The following is a 17376-nucleotide window of genomic DNA, read 5'->3' on the forward strand; positions in this document are numbered from 1 at the left end:
TGGAGAGATTTGTTAGAACACTTGGGAGCGCCCATTACTTTCAAAGGAGGCGAGATCACTTTAAAAGTAAGTGACCAACAGTATGTAGAGATGTTAAGCTTAGTTTTGGTTACTAACCACGTTGAGGAAGAAGTCAGGGAAGATATACTGGTTCAGGTATTCCCAGGGGTATGGGCTACAAACATACCTGGAAGGGCCTAAAAATGCACCCCCGATACAGATTAAACTCAAGGAGGGAAAACCGCCAGTCAGGATTAAACAGTACCCCCTGAAAAGGGAAGATAGGGAAGGAATTTGTCCAATAATTGAAAATTTCCTACAGCTAGGACTGCTGAAAGAGTGCCAATCTGATTTGAACATCCCTATTTTACCTGTTCGCAAACCTGATGGGTCATACCGGGTGGTACAGGATTTACGAGCTGTTAACAAAATAACTGAGGATCTTTACCCTGTAGTAGCAAATCCATACACTTTACTAATATGCTTAACACCAGAGCTAACTTGGTTTACCATTCTAGATTTGAAGGATGCTTTCTTTTGCCTCCCTCTCCAGGAAGCCAGCCAGAAAATCTTTGCATTTGAATGGGAAAGCCCTAAGAGTGGGTGCAAAACCCAGCTCATGTGGATGGTGTTGCCTCAGGGATTTAAGAACAGTCCCACCCTGTTTGGAGAACAACTTTCAAAATACTTAGAGTCCTGGGAAGCCCCACCAGAAGAAGGGAAGTTATTGTAGTACATAGACAACATCCTAATAGCTACCCAGACAGAAGAGGCCTGTGTGGCCTGGACCGTATGACAGGATGCTGTAGATTGTGGATCTACAATCATGGACTAATTGTTAAGCCTTTATATGAACTAATCGTAAAAGACAACAATAATCTTCAGTGGACAAAGGAAGCCACTCGAACCTTCCACCAATTAAAAAAAAAACCGCCTTGATGTGGGCACCAGACTTAGGACTCCCAGACGTGAGTAAACCGTTCTTTCTTTTCTCCCATGAGAAACAAGGAATTGCCTTAGGGATACTAGCACAGGACTTGGGCCCGTACCGGTGAGCAGTTACTTATTTTTCTAAGCAATTGGACTCTGCAGCCGAAGGATGGCATGGATGCCTCAGAGCCATCACAGCAGTTGTGCTAAACATCCAAAAAGCGCGCAAATTCACTTTGGGCCAGAAAATGACCATACTAGTGTCCCATATAGTGTCCACAGTGCTGGAGGTGAAAGGCAGGTAAGCCCAGTCCAGGAACAAAAGGGAGCAGGAAAATACCTTTGGACTTCCCCCCCAACAGTCCTTTAGGGAGGATGTTGGCAAATTGTGTTTATGTTCCTTGTACTAAAGGGAAGAATAAAACTAAAATGGCACAATACTGTATGTTTGAATGTACCAAAGGTCCTATCAGGCCCGATTCACTTTATTGGCCCCAGTACAGGTCTTATGAGAGCTGGATTTGCCAGGTATTAGCCCTTTTTGTTAATGCTAAGGAACCTTTTAGTCAGGAAGAGAGTGATTATGCAGCATGCTGGAGAGGTGAAATCTGGCCACAAGAGATAAGGATACTTAGAGTAAAAGAAACAAAACAAGGAGAGGACAAGGAGGAAGAAAAAAAAAAATGGGGCCCACTGGATAACTTACCTCCTCCCTATAATCCTGTGAATATGGATCCGCCAGACCCATTAGGGGATCAGAATAGGCACGAATCAGGGGACAGAAATAATGATCGGAGGATGCTAGCAACACCGACAGCCCCTCCAACGACCTGTCAGCAGAAAAAAGGGAGTGGGCATGTAACTGCCTTGCTAGAGAAAGAGGAGGGGGAGGAAAGCAGAGGGACTAAACTTTATCCCTTATGGGAAGTCCCCATGCCTGGGATTCAGGGAGGGGTTGGATTTGTGAATGCTCCCCTTATGCATGTAGAAGTAAGGGGATTTAAGAAGGAAATGAGGAAGTTATTAGAAGATCCAGTGGGACTATCAGAACAGCTTGATCAGTTTCTGGGACCAAACATTTACACCTGGGAAGAGATGCAGTCAATCATGGGAATCCTCTCCTGAGGAGAGGCAGATGATTAGAGCTGCAGGAATGAGAATATGGGAATGTGAAAATCAGGGAGGGGCAGCGGCAGATCAAAAACTCCTAGCTACAGAACCCCAGTGGAATCAAAACACTGAAGCAGGAAGGGGGAGTATGGGTGATTATAGGTCACTGATAGTTCGGGGAATCAGAGAGGCAGGCCCAAGGGGACAAAATATAAGCAAGGCCTTTAATAATCAGCAAGGTAAAGAAACCCCGACCGAGTGGTTGGAGAGGCTGAGACGCAGCATTCAACAATATTCAAGAATAGATCCTGCAAGTGAGGCAGGACAGGAGTTATTAAAGGTTAATTTTGTGACTCACTCATGGCCAGATATAAGAAAGAAACTAGAAAAGTTGGAAGATTGTCATGCAAGGAGTTTTAATGAACTCTTGAGGGAAGCTCAGAAGGTGTATGTTAGAAGGGATGAGGAAAAAGCTAGAACAAAAACTAAGATTATGGTGGCCGTGCAGGAGGCTGTCAGAAATCGGCCAAGAATCTCCCCAAAACCTCATCTGGGACCTAAACCCCTGGTTTTTAAAAGAGAAGGTCCTAGAGGAAGCCCACAAAATCCAGGGAATTGTTATTATTGTGGAAGAAAATGACATTTCAAAAGAGAATGCCCACAACAGGCTAGGGATATGTTGGTGTTCAGAGAAACCCAGCAGAACGAGCAAGAGAATTAGGGTGTCAGGGGCTCTACCTCCTGGGGGAAGAAATAAAAGAAGAGCCATTGATAAATTTAAAATTAGGCCCTCAGGAGGAAGAATTTGTTTTTCTAGTTGATACTGGGGCAGAAAGAACTTGTATAATGAGACAAGGGGGGCACAAAATCACAAAATGGAATATATATAAACCTTTAGAATTAGTTTTAAGTAATGTTAAGTTTAATGGCTTGGTAACAGTAGCAGTGGAAAATTACTGAGGTGCAGGATACATAGAGAAAAAATAGAGTACAACTAGAGAACACACTGAGAATTCTCTCACAAGATAAATCGTTATAGTTGACATAGTTTTAAGAAAAACAGTCCAGAAAAACAGGACACAGGGATAAGGAGTATCGGGGAACGGCAGGTGTCCAGGATGGGCTACAGCTAAACTAACTGATAAGTAGGAGGATAGGAGTCTCTGGTGCTAACAAACCAATTAAACTGATATAAACAACTACTGCGCATGCTTCAAAGGCTGCCAGAAGTGATGAAGATTGTTGGAAGAAGTAAACGACCCTCAGAGACCACCACCACAATTCTGTACGCATGCGGGGAACTTTCTGGAAAATGACGTAATCTATGTATGACCAGGGAATATATAAGGACAGCTTGTGTAGCAACAGGGAGACACACGTTAGGAGGAGCTATCCCCCGTGTCTCCCGGCGCCGCAATAAAGAATACCTGCTTGTCAGCTTGAAAACTTTGTTGGCAAGTTTGTTCCTGGAGTTTTCTCCAAATCAATCTGGCGACCCAGGTGGGACCCTCTCTGCTCGACTGCAGGACCCGCTGAGGACAGGGCTCCCTAGGGCCCTCGGGAATTTTTCCCGGAGGGACCCCTCAACTCATTCGGATCACTGCAGGAACAGACAAGGACCATCTTCATAAAAGGTATTCTTTTCTTTTGTATGGTCTGTAAGGTGCAGGGGGCATCTTGCATAAAGACTAAATTGGTAATTGGGTTGGTTTGGTAAGCGTACGCAAGGTTTGGAAGCCTTCCATAAACTGAGATAGGAAATCTCTTAGGTAAAGGCGTATACCCGGCTGCTAGCATCCGTTTGGTATACACCCACAAGAAGCAGGGGATTTCTTGTGGTTTGGGTCCTACAAGACGCAGGGGGTGTCTTGTGGAAATGGTTTTGGATCTTGTTGGTATTTGATTTATTTTGTGGCTTGTTACATTAAGGATTTTGGTTGTGTGATTTCGTATTGGTGAGAGGATGTTATAACTGTGTTATTAACTGTTGTTTGTTTGATAGAATTTTAGTCTCTGTCTCCAGTGTTGTAACTGTGTGGAGTGTGTCTGTGGGATCCCGTGTGTGTGTGTGAATGTGAGATTGATAATGGAAAATCAGCAGAGTGAAGAGATCTTGTAAAAGAGTCTTTTAGGGTGCATTTTGGCACACTGGAAGGAACTTGGAGGGTCTCCTGGGGGCTCGGTAAATAAGAAAACATTGGTAAATTATTGTAACCGATGGTGGCCTTTGTATATTTTGGAAGATCATAGAATCATAGAATCGGGGAAAATGGCCTGAAAATGGAACTCTGAACTATAATACATTGTTACAATTAATGTTATTTTGAGGAGGCAAGGAAAATGGGATGAAGTAATGTATGCAGATATGATTTTCACTTTAAGAAACCACGTGGAGTGACAGACTGAATGCAAAATTAATATAGTTCTGCCAGATCCCTTAATTTTCGCTTTGGAAAAGGACAGGGAAAAACTGAAAGTTAAGATGGAGAGATGTTGTTCAGCCTGTGATATTGGGGAAAGGTGTTTAAAGTTAAAAAACAGTAATCAGGAAGATAGGTTGGAAAGTTATGTGCCACAGGTACATCTGAGAGGAGCACCCTCTGCACCTGTCCTACCTGATATTGATAAGGAGGAAAAGATTGCTGTCACTGGCAAAAAGCATCAGGTTCACATTCAGAGTTAAGAAAGGGTTAAACCAGAAGTGCTGTTGCAGAGGCAGGTATCTGCAGCCCCTGCAGAGCAGGGTGAGCAACTGTGAGAAAAAAAAAAAAAAAGGGAAAACCAAGGGGGAAAGGAAGGAAGCTCGAGCAGCTCCTGTGTTTGAGCCTGGGCTCTTCTTCTGTGGAAGTGGATCTGTGTGCGTCCTATGGGGAGTTTGGACATTGGAAGTGAGACTGCCCTGGGGGGGGGGGGGGGGGGGCAGTGCCATGGGGTGGCTCCGGTGACTGAATTGCAACTAGACTGACGGGGACCTGGGGAATCTACCCTACCAGATCCACTGGTTAAATTAAAACTAGGGACTAGAGGAAATAAAGTGGAATTTTAGCAATTACAGGAGCAAGTTATTTGGTATTAAATCAGAGAGAAAAGAATTCGCTTCCGGATATGACTAAATCCTTTAGGCTATATTCCCATGAAGAACAGGGAATGGCTCTGGGGGTCCTTGCTCAGAAACTAGGACCATACAGAAGGGCAGCGGCATATTTTTCAAAACAGCTGGATGAAGCGAGCAAAGGATGGCCCGGATGTCTAAGGGCTGTGGCGGCAGTTGTTATGAATATTGAAGATGCTCACAAATTCACCTTGGGACAGAAGATTACTGTGCTAGTGTCCCATGTTCGATCAGCTGTCCTGGAACAGAAAGGAGCCCACTGGTTATCTCTTTCACGTTTTTTAAAATACCAGGCCACCCTTGTGGAACGGGATGATATAGAAATTGTGGTCACTAAAGTTGTGAATCCAGCATCCTTTTTGCAGGAACAACTGTCAGAACTACTAACACACAACTGCTTCGCCACCATAGAGACTGTGTATTCCAGCCGACCAGACTTGAAAGAAAAACCTCTGGAAGGTGCTGATTCTTGGTTCACTGATGGCAGTAGCTTCATGAAAAATAGTGAAGGAAAGGCAGGATATGCCATTACCACCACTTCACAGGTAATAAAAGCTAAACCTTTACCCAAAAACACCTCTGCCCTGAAGGCAGAAATAATAGCATTAACGAGAGCCCTGGAATTGGCTAAAGATGAAAGGATAAATATTTGGACTGATTCTAAATACGCATTTGGTGTGGTCCATGCACATGGTGCTGTCTGGAAAGAGCAAGGACTTTGGAACACACAAGGGAAACAGATTAAACATGCTACAGAAATTCTACAGTTACTAGAAGCTGTTCAGCTACCTGAAAAAACCAACTGTATACATAAAATTTTCTTCAAATAAGAAAACCAGTATTAACATGAGCCCCACTGCAGTAACTTGTTTAGACACTTGTGGCACTGCATAAGCAGAGGTTTTGTTCTTTCTAGATTCAGTAGAATCTTCCCCTCTGGAGAAGCTCTTTTACTCAAAGTAATTATTATACCCTTTAATAACCCCATATGGCCAGTGTGAAAGTCTAACGTAGAGTGGAGACAAACATTAGAATATCGTGGCCTGAATCAAGTCACACCGCCACTGAGTGCTGCCATACTGGATATACTAGAAGTTCAGTATGAACTGGAGTCAGAGGCAGCCAAGTGGTATGTCACGACTGATATTGCCAGTGCATTTTTCTCAATTCCTTTGGCAGCAGAGTGCATGTCACAATTTGCTTTTACTTGGAGGGGAGTCCAGTACACTTGGAACCGACTGCCCCAGGGGTGGAAACACAGCCCTACCATCTGCCATGGACTGATCCAGACTGCACTGGAACAGGGGCAAGCTCCAGAACACCTGCAATACATTGATGACATTATCGTGTGGGGTGATACAGTGGAAGAATTCTTTGAGAAAGGGAGGAAAATAATCCAAATCCTGCTGAAAGCCGGTTTTGCCGTAAAACGGAGTAAGGTCAAGGGACCTGCCCAGGAGATTAAATTTTGGGAATAAAATGGCAAGATGGATGTTGCCAGATCCCCACAGATGTGATCAAAAAGATAACAGCAATGTCTTCACCAACTAATAAGAAAACAACACAAGCTCTGTTACCTGTTTTAGGGTTCTACAGAACACGCATCCCAAATTGCAGTTTGATTGTAAGCCCTCTCTATCATGTGACCTAAAAGAAGAATGATTTTAAATGAGGCCCTTGGCAACAACAAACCTTTAAGTAAATTAAATGAGAGATCGTTCATGCAGTAGCCCTTGGATCATTCCGGACCGGGCCAGATGTATAAAATGCATTCTACACTGCAGTCGGGGAGAATGGTCCTACCTGGAGCCTCTGGCAGAAAGCTCCAGGGGAGACTCGAGGTCAACCCCTCTACTTTTAGAGTTGAGGATACAGAGGATCTGAGGCCAGCTATACCCCAAATGAAAAAGAGATACTGGCAGCCCATGAAGCGGTTCAAGCTGCTTCAGAAGTGATTGGCACTGAAGCACAGCTTTTCCTGGCACCTTGGTTGCCCATGCTGGGCTGGATGTTCTCCTCTACACATCATGCAACCGATGCTAAATGGAGTAAGTGGACTGCACTGATTACACAACAAGCTCAAAGAGGAAATCCCAGGTGTCCAGGAATTCTAGAAGTCATCATGGACTGGCCAGAGGGCAAAGATTTTGTAATGTCACCAGAGAAGGAGGTGATGTGTGCTGAAGAGTCCCCACCATATAATAAACTCTCAGGAAGTGAAAAACAGTATGCCTTGTTTACTGATGGGTCCTGCCGTATTGATGGAAAACATCAGAGTTGGAAGGCAGCTGCATGGAGTCCCTGATGACAATTTGCAGAAACTGCTGAAGGAGAGGGCTAATCGAGTCAGTTTGCCGAGGTGGAAACCATCCAGCTGGCCTTGGACACTGCTGAATGAGAAAAGTGGCCAGTACTTTATCTCTATACTGACCCATGGATGGTGGCAAATGCCCTGTAGGGGTGTTTGCAGCAATGGAAGCAGAGCAACTGGCAACAAAGAGGTAAACCCATCTGGGCTGCTGCACTGTGGCAAGATATCGCTGCCCGGGTGCAGAACCTGGTGGTGAAGGTACGCCGTGTAGATGCCCATGTACCCAAGAGTCGGGCCACTAACGAACACCAGAATAACCAAAAGTGGATAAAGCTGCTTACATTGAAGTGGCTCAGATGGACTTAGATTGGCAATATAAGGTTGAATTATTTTTGGCCCGGTGGGCCCATGACACTTCAGGCCATCAGGGCAGAGATGCAACATACAGATGGGCTTGTGATCGAGGGGTGGACTTGAAAATGGACACTATTGCCCAGGTTATTCATGAGTGTGAGCCATGAGCTGCAATTAAGCTAGCCAAATGGATAAAGCCTCTCTGGTATGGAGGATGATGGCTGAAGTACACATATGGGGAGGCCTGGCAGGTTGATTATATCACACACCCACCAACCTGCCAAGGCTAGCACCATTTGCTTACCATGGTGGAAGCAACCACCGGATGCCTGGAAACATATGCTGTGCTCCATGCCACTGTTGAGAAAACTATCTTGGGCCTTGAGAAACAGATTTCGTGGTGACACGGTACTCCATAGAGAACTGAGTCAGACAATGGGACTCATTTCCGGAACAACCTTATAGACACTTGGGCCAAAGATCATGGCATTTAGTGGGTATATCACATCCCCTACCAGGCACCAGCCTCTGGGAAAACCCAACCGTAAAATGGGCTGTTAAAAACTGCACTGAGAGCAATAGGTGGTGTGACTTTAAAACACTGGGATACACATTGATATGCTGGAGGGAAAGAATGCCATCCAGAGGGACCTTGACATGCTTGTAAGGTGGGCTGATGCCAACCTTATGAAGTTTAACCATGACAAGCGCAAGGTCCTATACCTGAGTGGGGCAATCCCAGGCACAGCTACAGATTGGTCAGAGAAGAGATTCTGAGCAGCCCTGCGGAGAAGGACTTAGGGGTGTTGGTCGATGAGAAAATGAACATGAGCCGGCAGTGTGCGCTCGCAGCCCAAAAAGCCAACCGTATCCTGGGCTGCATCAAAATTGAGTGCAACTAGCAGGTGGAAGGAGGTGATCCTGCACCTCTGCTCTCGTGAGACCTCATTTGTAGTATTGTGTGCAGTTCTGGTGTCCTCAACATAAAAAGGACATGTAACTGCTGGAACAAATCCAGAGGAGGGCCACGAGGATGATCAGGGGACCAGAGCACCTCCCGTATGAAGACAGGCTGAGAAAGTTGGGGCTGTTCAGCCTGGAGAAGAAAAGGCTGTATGGAGACCTCATATCAGCCTTCCAGTATCTGAAGGGGGGCAATAGGGATGCTGGGGAGGGTCTCCTCATCAGGGACTGTAGTGATAGGACAAGGTGTAACGGGTTCAAACTTAAACAGGGGAAGTTTAGATTGGATAAAAGGAAGAAATTTTTTACTACAAGGGTGGTGAGGCACTGGAATGGGTGGCCCAGGGAAGTTGTGAATACTCCATCCCTGGCGGTGTTCAAGGCCAGGTTGGACAGAGCCTTGGGTTCCATGGTTTAGTGTGAGGTGTCCCTGCCCATGGCAGGGAGCTTGGAACTAGATGATCTTAAGGACCTTTACAACCCTAACTATTCTATGATTCTATGATTTACCAAAATCCACCTGGTTGGTCAACTCCAGAGTATCTGCCAACAGGGATGGCCCAGCCCAGTCAAAACTTTTACATACTGTAGAAGGGGATCAAGTTCCTGTGTTGCACACACCTAAAGAATTTGCTGGGGAAGACAGTCTGGGTTATTCCTGCTTTAAGTAAAGGCAAACAGACTCGTGGGATTTCTTTTGCTCAGGGACCTGGTCATACTTGGTGGGTAATGCAGGAAGATGGGGAAGTCCAATGTATATCACAAAGGGATTTGAATTTAGAGGAAAACAGCCAGTGAACTGAATTGTATACTGTTGCCTGCTATGTAGCACTTTTATAGCCCACCAACTAGATGTCTTCAGGTCACCAGGGACTGACCATGACTTCCCTCTTATCATCATCCCAACAAAGAATGAACTTTGATGAAACCAGATGAGTTCTGCGGTATCATCAGCAGGCAATGATCCAACATTAGTAGGTCAAGAGAGGTTCTCCTCCACCTCTACTCAGCCTTGGTGAGGCCGCATCTGGAATATTGTGTCCAGTTCTGGGCCCCTCTGTTCAAGAAGGACAGGGAATTGCTTGAAAGAGTCCAGTGCAGAGCCACAAAGATGATTAAGGGAGTGGAACACCTCCCTTATGAGGAGAGGCTGAGGGAGCTGGGTCTCTTTAGCTTGGAGAAGAGGAGACTGAGGGGTGACCTCATCAGTGTTTACAAATATGTAAAGGGTGGGTGTCAGGATGATGGAGCTAGGCTTTTTTCAGTGATATCCAGTGATAGGACAAGGGGCAATGGGTGTAAACTGGAGCATAGGAAGTTCCACGTTAACATCAAGAAGAACTTCTTTACTGTAAGAGTGACAGAGCACTGGAACAGGTTGCCCAGGGGGGTTGTGGAGTCTCCTACATTGGAGATATTCAAGGCCCGCCTGGACAAGTTTCTGTGTGATGTACTGTAGGTTACCCTGCTCTTGCAGGGGGGTTGGACTAGATGATCTTTTGAGGTCCCTTCCAACCCTTGGGATTCTGTGATTACACACAGCCTCTCCTGCTCTGAAAGACTGTTACAAGAGATGGAGCCCGACATCATGGACTGGATGAACTCAGCAGCTTTATGAGGATTGGTTCATGCACTAAGGAATTATCTCTCTCTCTCTCTTTGCGTGTGTTTGGATGTGTATATATATATATGAGACAAGAGTGATGGCATATTGAAAAATGTGAGACATGAGCATGATGTGAATGGTATGGAGTAAGGGGTGGATACTGTCCTGGGTTCAGCAGTAGCAGTCATTTTTCTTCTTTTTAGTAGCTGGTGCAGTGCTGTGTTTTTGACTTGCAGCCTGGGAACAGCACTGATAACACCAGTGTTTTTAGTTGCTGCTAAGTAATGTTTACTCTGACCAAGGACTTTCTGAGTCTCATGCTCTGCCAGAGAGAAGAGGAAGCCAGAAGGAAGCAGAGACAGGACACCTGACCCAAACTAGCCAAAGAGGCACATCATGCCCAGTATATAAATTGAGGGCAGTTACCTGAAAGGGTTAGTTCTCTGCTCGGATCGGGCTGGGTGTCGGTCGGTCAGTCGTGAGCGGTTGTATTCTCTTCCCTTGTTATTCCCCTTATCATTATTATTATTGGTGGCAGCAGTAGTGGCTTGTTTTATACCTTAGTTACTGGTGTGTTCTTATCTCAGCCCATGGGAGTTACATTCTTTCGATTCTCCTCCCCATCCCTCCAGGAGCACTGGGGGGGAAGGTTGGGGAATGAGCATGCGGCTGCATGGTTCTGGTTGTCCAGCTGGGCTTAAACCAGGGCACTCCTGCAGCAGGTTGTCTATCCTGTCCACACCGAAGAGGTTCATGAACTGGACTTTCTCTGTCCTTTGCCAGGTGATACTCTGCAGCGTGGCAGCAGGAGGAGGATGTTGCTGAACCGGCCGGAGTCATACTGGTGATCATTGATGTAGTCTTCTAGGTTGACTTGGACCTGGAAGTGCATGTTCTTCACCTTCCCAGGCTTGCTCAGGCCTTTACAGTCTGGGAGGAGAAAAAATGAAGCTATTTCCTGTCCTGTGTAACCAAAAAGTGTTACCCTATCAGTCAGGCTCTACAGAGGGAAAAGGATGAGATGCCAGTGATCCTCTGACAATTATCTGTCAGAGTCTCCACGTTTATCTGACAGATTAACATTGGGTTGCCACTATTTTATATCTCACATGGAATAGGGAATCAGTAAGTGGAATTTGAGGGGAAAAAGTAATTTGTGGGGAAACAGAAAATAAGACCTTGCTTAAGATGAATACATCTGGCTACTGCAATTAGTGAAGAAGAAGGATTTAAAAGTTGATTTACATTTGTCATTCCAAGGAAACAGCCTGGAATTTTTCCTTGAAAAGAGTCCCAACTATTGCCACTATATCCCTGCAGGTTTAGTGCCTATATGTTGTAATTACACAAGCTGCAGCATCATATTCTTGTCTTGATTTCCTGTCTTTGAGCTGTGTTAATGTTTCTCATATACCACTGGTCCAGCTTTGCTTAAGCAAGAATGTGAACTCTGGGTAGGATGAAGTACTGGAATTTACAGCTTTCCACCCCTGACTCTCCTGCTATCTAAACATGAGATTTCTGGCTCACTGGACAATTTTCTTCACTGTCTAAAAGAATCCATAAGCACCACATTTTCAGGATCATCATGCCAAGAGATTAGATAAAGTGGTTATCCAGTTACTGTAGGTTAGCATGTAACTCTACGGACATGCCTACTTGTTAGCATGTATTAATTTATCTTCTGTAGAGCTTTGCACTTTTTCCTTTCAGATGAAATGCCAGTGACTGACTGTCACAATGATCTAAAGCTTTGCTGAGATACTGATCAGCTGAGAAGGTAATCTGTCAAACTCAATTTGATATCACCCTTTTATAGCAGACTCTTTGGCGAGCCGAAGTTCATGACAGGGGGCGGAGCCAGGAGCAGCGGCGGGAGATTCAAACCGGGCATCACCAACCGTTGCCGGTCAATTGCTGAGGTGAGTAGCTCGAGAGAGGACGCCTTTAACACCGGAGGGGGGGAGAGATCAGCGTCCAGGAGCCTCAACTCAGAGCAGCCAGAGCTACCGAGGGAGCTTCAAGTCCTCGACAGGACCTGGCCAGGAGCCGGCAGCTCCGCTAACGCGAGCCGCTGACTCACAGGGGGCGGAGCCAGGAGCAGCAGCACCAACCCTGAGTGGTTAAAAACCTGCCCCAGGGAGAGCGAAGGGTTGGGAGTGTGGTGAGGCAGTTTGCGCGGGCAGGTGAGCGGTATGGTGAGCACCCGTCGTACGGCCAGGGCCCGGTCTGGAAGCTCTGCTCTGGCTGCTCCGGCGGTGGCCAGCGTAGGCACCCAGAGCAGATGACAGGGGAAGCTACAGTGCAGAGCTCGGAGTATAGAGGTTGCCTGTACTGATCTTGTGAGGGAAAGGTGCATGATGGGCAGGGCTGCACTCTGTGCTCCGGGGTGGAGGTCCTCCTGCAGCAGGTGGCTGAGCTGCGGAATGCTATTAGCGGGCTTCAAGATGTCAGGGTAGCTGAGAGGAAGCAGGGCTGCTTGCTCCAGCCCCATACTGTGCAGGGGCCTCAAGCTTCCTCTCCAACTCATGAAGGAATGAAGAAGGCCACCAACCCGGGAAGTTGGGAATTAGTGACAAAGAAAAATAACAAAAGAAGGAGGAAAAGGACAATTAAAGGCAAGGGGCTTCCTCCTAAATCTGTTGTCCCCACCCAGAACTGCTTTGCTGTCCTGCAGGAGGCTAACGAGGGAACGCACTTGCACCACAAACAGCCGGATTATGCATGGGTTAAGATCTCTACTGGCGCTACAAAGAAAAAGCGGCGGGTCGTAGTAGTAGGGGACTCTACTTTGAAAGGAACGGAAGCACTTGTCTGTCGGCCTGACCCTGTCTCGAGGGAGGTGTGCTCCCTACCGTGAGCAGGGATCAGGGATGTGACAGAGAGGCTGCCTGCTCTAGTAAGTTCTATGGACTATTACCCGCTCCTGGTGATCCATGTGGGTGCTAGGGGTATAGATAGTAGTAGACTGGGGACCATAAAGAAAGACTACAGAGCTCTGGGAGAGGTGGTTAGGGGCTCTGGTGCTCAGATAGTCTTTTCATCAATTCTCCAGGACACATGGGAGGACCAAGAAAAAGCTAGGAGGATTGGCCAGGTCAATAAATGGTTAAAAGGGTGGTGTCATAGTCAGGGGTTTGGGTGTCTTGAACATGGGACTGAAGTTAGTAGGCCAGACCTACTGGGGGCTGGTGGAGCTGCTCTGGTAAAGAAGGGAAAGAGCAGTTTTGGTAGGAGGCTTGCCAGACTGGTCAAGGAGGCTTTAAACTAGATGTGTTGGGGGAGGGGGGCATCATTCCATCCCAACACACCCAGTCAGTTGCCAACACCTGTAATAAATGCTTGGAACAATGTACATACATTCCGGCTACTCCAGCCAGCGAGTCGGCTTCATTTGGAGCTCGGTTCAGATGCCTCTATACAAACGCCCATAGCATGGGGAACAAACAAGAGGAATTAGAGATGCGTGCATGTCTACGGGGGTATGATATAATAGGCATCACAGAAACATGGTGGGATGGCTCCTATGACTGGGGTGTTGGAATAGAATGTTACAGGCTCCTTAGGATAGACAGGCCTGGCAGGCAGGGAGGGGGAGTTGCCCTTTATGTTAGGGATAGACTGAAGAGTATGGAACCCTGTCTGGGGACAGGTGAGCAGTTTACAGGCAATTTGTGGGTCAGGGTTAAAGGGAGAACAGCCATGGGAGACATTACTGTGGGGATCTGTTACAGGCCGCCTGATCAAGGAGAACCTGTGGATGAAGCACTCTACAGACAGATAGGAAAAGCCTCACGCTCGCAGGCCCTTGTTCTCATGGGGGACTTCAACCACCCTGACATCTGTTGGAACAATGGCACTGCATGGCACAAGCAATCCAGGAGGTTCCTCGATTGTGTGGAAGACAGTTTCCTTCTGCAAGTAATAGAGGAGCCGACAAGGAGAGGCGCGATGCTTGACCTTGTGCTCACCAACAGGGAAGGGCATGTTGAGAATGTGGTACTCCAGGGCAGCCTTGGATGCAGCGATCACGAGATGGTCGAATTTGAGATCCCCAGGACAGTGAGAAGAGCGTGCAGCAAGCTCACTGCCCTGGACTTCAAAAGAGCAGACTTTGGCCTCTTCAGGAGCCTGCTTAGTAAGGTTCCATGGGATATAGCCCTGGAGGGCAGGGGGGCCCAAGGCTGTTGGTTGATATTCAAGGATCACCTGCTACAAGCTCAGGAGTGCTGCATCCCAACTAGAAGGAAGTGGGGCAGGGGGGCCCAACACTGTTAGTTGATATTCAAGGATCACCTGCTACAAGCTCAGGAGTGCTGCATCCCAACTAGAAGGAAGTGCAGCAGAAGGGCCAGGAGACCTCCTTGGATGGATAAGGAGCTGCTGAAGAAAATTCAAAGGAAAAAAGAGGCTTATGAAAAATGGAAGCAAGGACAGGCAGCCTGGGTAGAGTACAGGGATGTTGTCCGGGAAGCTAGGGACCAGGTTAGGAAGGCTAAGGCCCAGTTAGAATTTAACCTAGCCAGGGATGTTAAGGATAACAGGAAGGGATTCTACAGGTATGCAGCAAACAAAAAACAGACTAGGGACAACATAGGCCCCCTGAGGAAGCTTTCGGAAGAACTGACTACACAGGATTTGGAGAAGGCTGAGGTTCCGAATGACTTCTTTGCCTCAGTCTTCACTGGCAAAGGCTCTGACTGCACCACCCAGCTCTTAGAAGGTAGACGCAGGGTCTGTGAGAATGAAGACCTTGGGCCCACTGTAGGAGAGGATCTGGTTAGAGACCATCTTAAAAATCTGAATGCGCACAAGTCCGTGGGACCTGATCAAATCCATCCGCGGGTCCTGAAGGAGCTGGCGAATGAAGTTGCTAAGCCACTGGCCATCATATTTGAAAAATCATGGCAATCAGGTGAAGTTCCTGACGACTGGAAAAAGGGAAATATAACCCCCATTTTCAAGAAGGGTGTTGTGGTTTAAACCCAACCACAAACCTCGTTCACTCACTTCCCCCCCTTCTTGCCCTCCCCCTGCTCCTGGAGGGACGGAGAGGAGAATCAAAAAGAATGCAACTCCCATGGGTTGAGATAACAACAGTTTAGTAACTAAGGTATAACAAATCACTACTGCTACCACCAATAATAATAATACTAAAGGAAATAACAAGGGAAGAGAATACAACACCTCAACACCAGCCGACTAATAACTCGCCCCACTCCCCCCAGCTGAGCACTGACCTCGTCCAACCCTGCAGTCCCAGCCCTTCTGGGTAACTCTCTGTTACCTCCCTGGGCATGACGTGCTGTGGTATGGAATACCTCTTTGGTCAGTTTGGGTCAGGTGTCCTGTCTCTGCTTCCTCCCGGCCTCCCCTCCTCCCTGGCAGAGCATGAGGCTCACAAAGTCCTTGACCAGACCAAACATTTGAGCAGCAACTAAAAACATCAGCGTTATCAGCTCTCTTCCCAGGCCAAAAAATGAGAACATAGCACTGCACTAGCTACTAAGAAGGAGAAAAATGACTGCCACTGCTGAACCCAGGACAAAGGGGAAAATGGAAGACCCGGGGAATTACAGACCAGTCAGTCTCACCTCTCTGCCTGGTAAAATCTTGGAGCACGTTCTCCTGGACAGCATGCTAAGGCACATGAATAACAACAAGATGCTTGGTGACAGCCAGCATGGCTTCACTAAGGGGAAATCCTGCCTGACCAACTTGGTGGCCTTTTATGATGGGGCTACAGAACTGATGGACAAGGGTAAAGCAGTTGATGTCATCTCCCTGGACTTGTGCAAAGCGTTTGACACTGTCCCACATGACATCCTTCTCTCTAAATTGGAGAGATATCAATTTGATGGATGGACCACTTGGTTGATAAAGAACTGGCTGGCTGGCAGCACACAAAGAGTTGTGGTCAATGGCTCGATGTCCAGCTGGAGACCAGTAACAAGTGGTGTCCGTCAGGGATCCGTGTTGGGACCGGTCTTGTTTAACATCTTTGTCACTGACATGGACAGTGGGATTGAGTGCGCCCTCAGCAAGTTTGCCGATGCCATCAAGCTGTGTGGTCCGGTTGATATGCTGGAGGGAAGGGATGCCATCCAGAGGGACCTTGACACGCTTGTAAGGTGGGCTGATGCCAACCTTATGAAGTTCAACCATGACAAGTGCAAGGTCCTCCACCTGGGTCGGAGCAATCCCAGGCACAGCTACAGATTGGGCAAAGGAGAGATTCAGAGCAGCCCTGCGGAGAAGGACTTGAGGGTGCTGGTTGATGAGAAAATGAACATGGGCCGGCAGTGTGTGCTCGCAGCCCAGAAAGCCAACCGTATCCTGGGCTGCATCAAAAGGAGAGTGACCAGCAGGTCGAAGGAGGTGATCCTGCCCCTCTACTCTGCTCTTGTGAGACCTCACCTGGAGTATTGTGTGCAGTTCTGGTGTCCTCAACATAAAAGGACATGGAACTGCTGGAACAAGTCCAGAAGAGGGCCATGAGGATAATCAGGGGACTGGAGCACCTCCTATATGAAGATAGGCTGAGAAAGTTGGGGCTGTTCAGCCTGGAGAAGAGAAGGCTGCATGGAGACCTTATAGCAGCCTTCCAGTACCTGAAGGGGGCCTATAGGGATGCTGGGGATGTTCTCTTTGTCAGGGACTGTAGTGACAGGACAAGGGGTAACGGGTTAAAACTTAAACAGGGGAAGTTTAAATTGGATATAAGGAGGAAATTCTTTCCTGGTAATGTGGTGAGGCACTGGAATCAGTTGCCCAGGGGGGTTGTGAGTGCTCCATCCCTGGCAGTGTTCAAGGCCAGGTTGGATGAAGCCTTGGGTGGGATGGTTTATTGTGAGGTGTCCTTGCCTATGGCAGGGGGGTTGGAACTAGATGATCTTGAGGTCCTTTCCAACCCTAACTATTCTATGATTCTATGATGTTTGTAAAACTCCTGTGTCATGACTTCAAGGCAGTGAACACAGCAAAAAACTA

General features: G+C 47.2%; 1 protein-coding gene across 1 annotated transcript in view; it reads right to left on the bottom strand.

The window, feature by feature from the left end:
- LOC136004227 (hepatocyte nuclear factor 4-beta-like) overlaps positions 1 to 17376 on the bottom strand; it is a 44508-nt gene that overhangs the window by 2547 nt on the left and 24585 nt on the right. The window contains 3 exon segments of the mRNA XM_065660528.1: positions 1637 to 1760; positions 11098 to 11185; positions 11188 to 11316. Coding sequence (XP_065516600.1) covers positions 1637 to 1760; positions 11098 to 11185; positions 11188 to 11316 — 341 coding nt within the window.

The sequence above is a fragment of the Lathamus discolor genome, chromosome W (genome assembly GCF_037157495.1).
Source record: "Lathamus discolor isolate bLatDis1 chromosome W, bLatDis1.hap1, whole genome shotgun sequence".
NCBI classification, from domain to species: domain Eukaryota; kingdom Metazoa; phylum Chordata; class Aves; order Psittaciformes; family Psittacidae; genus Lathamus; species Lathamus discolor.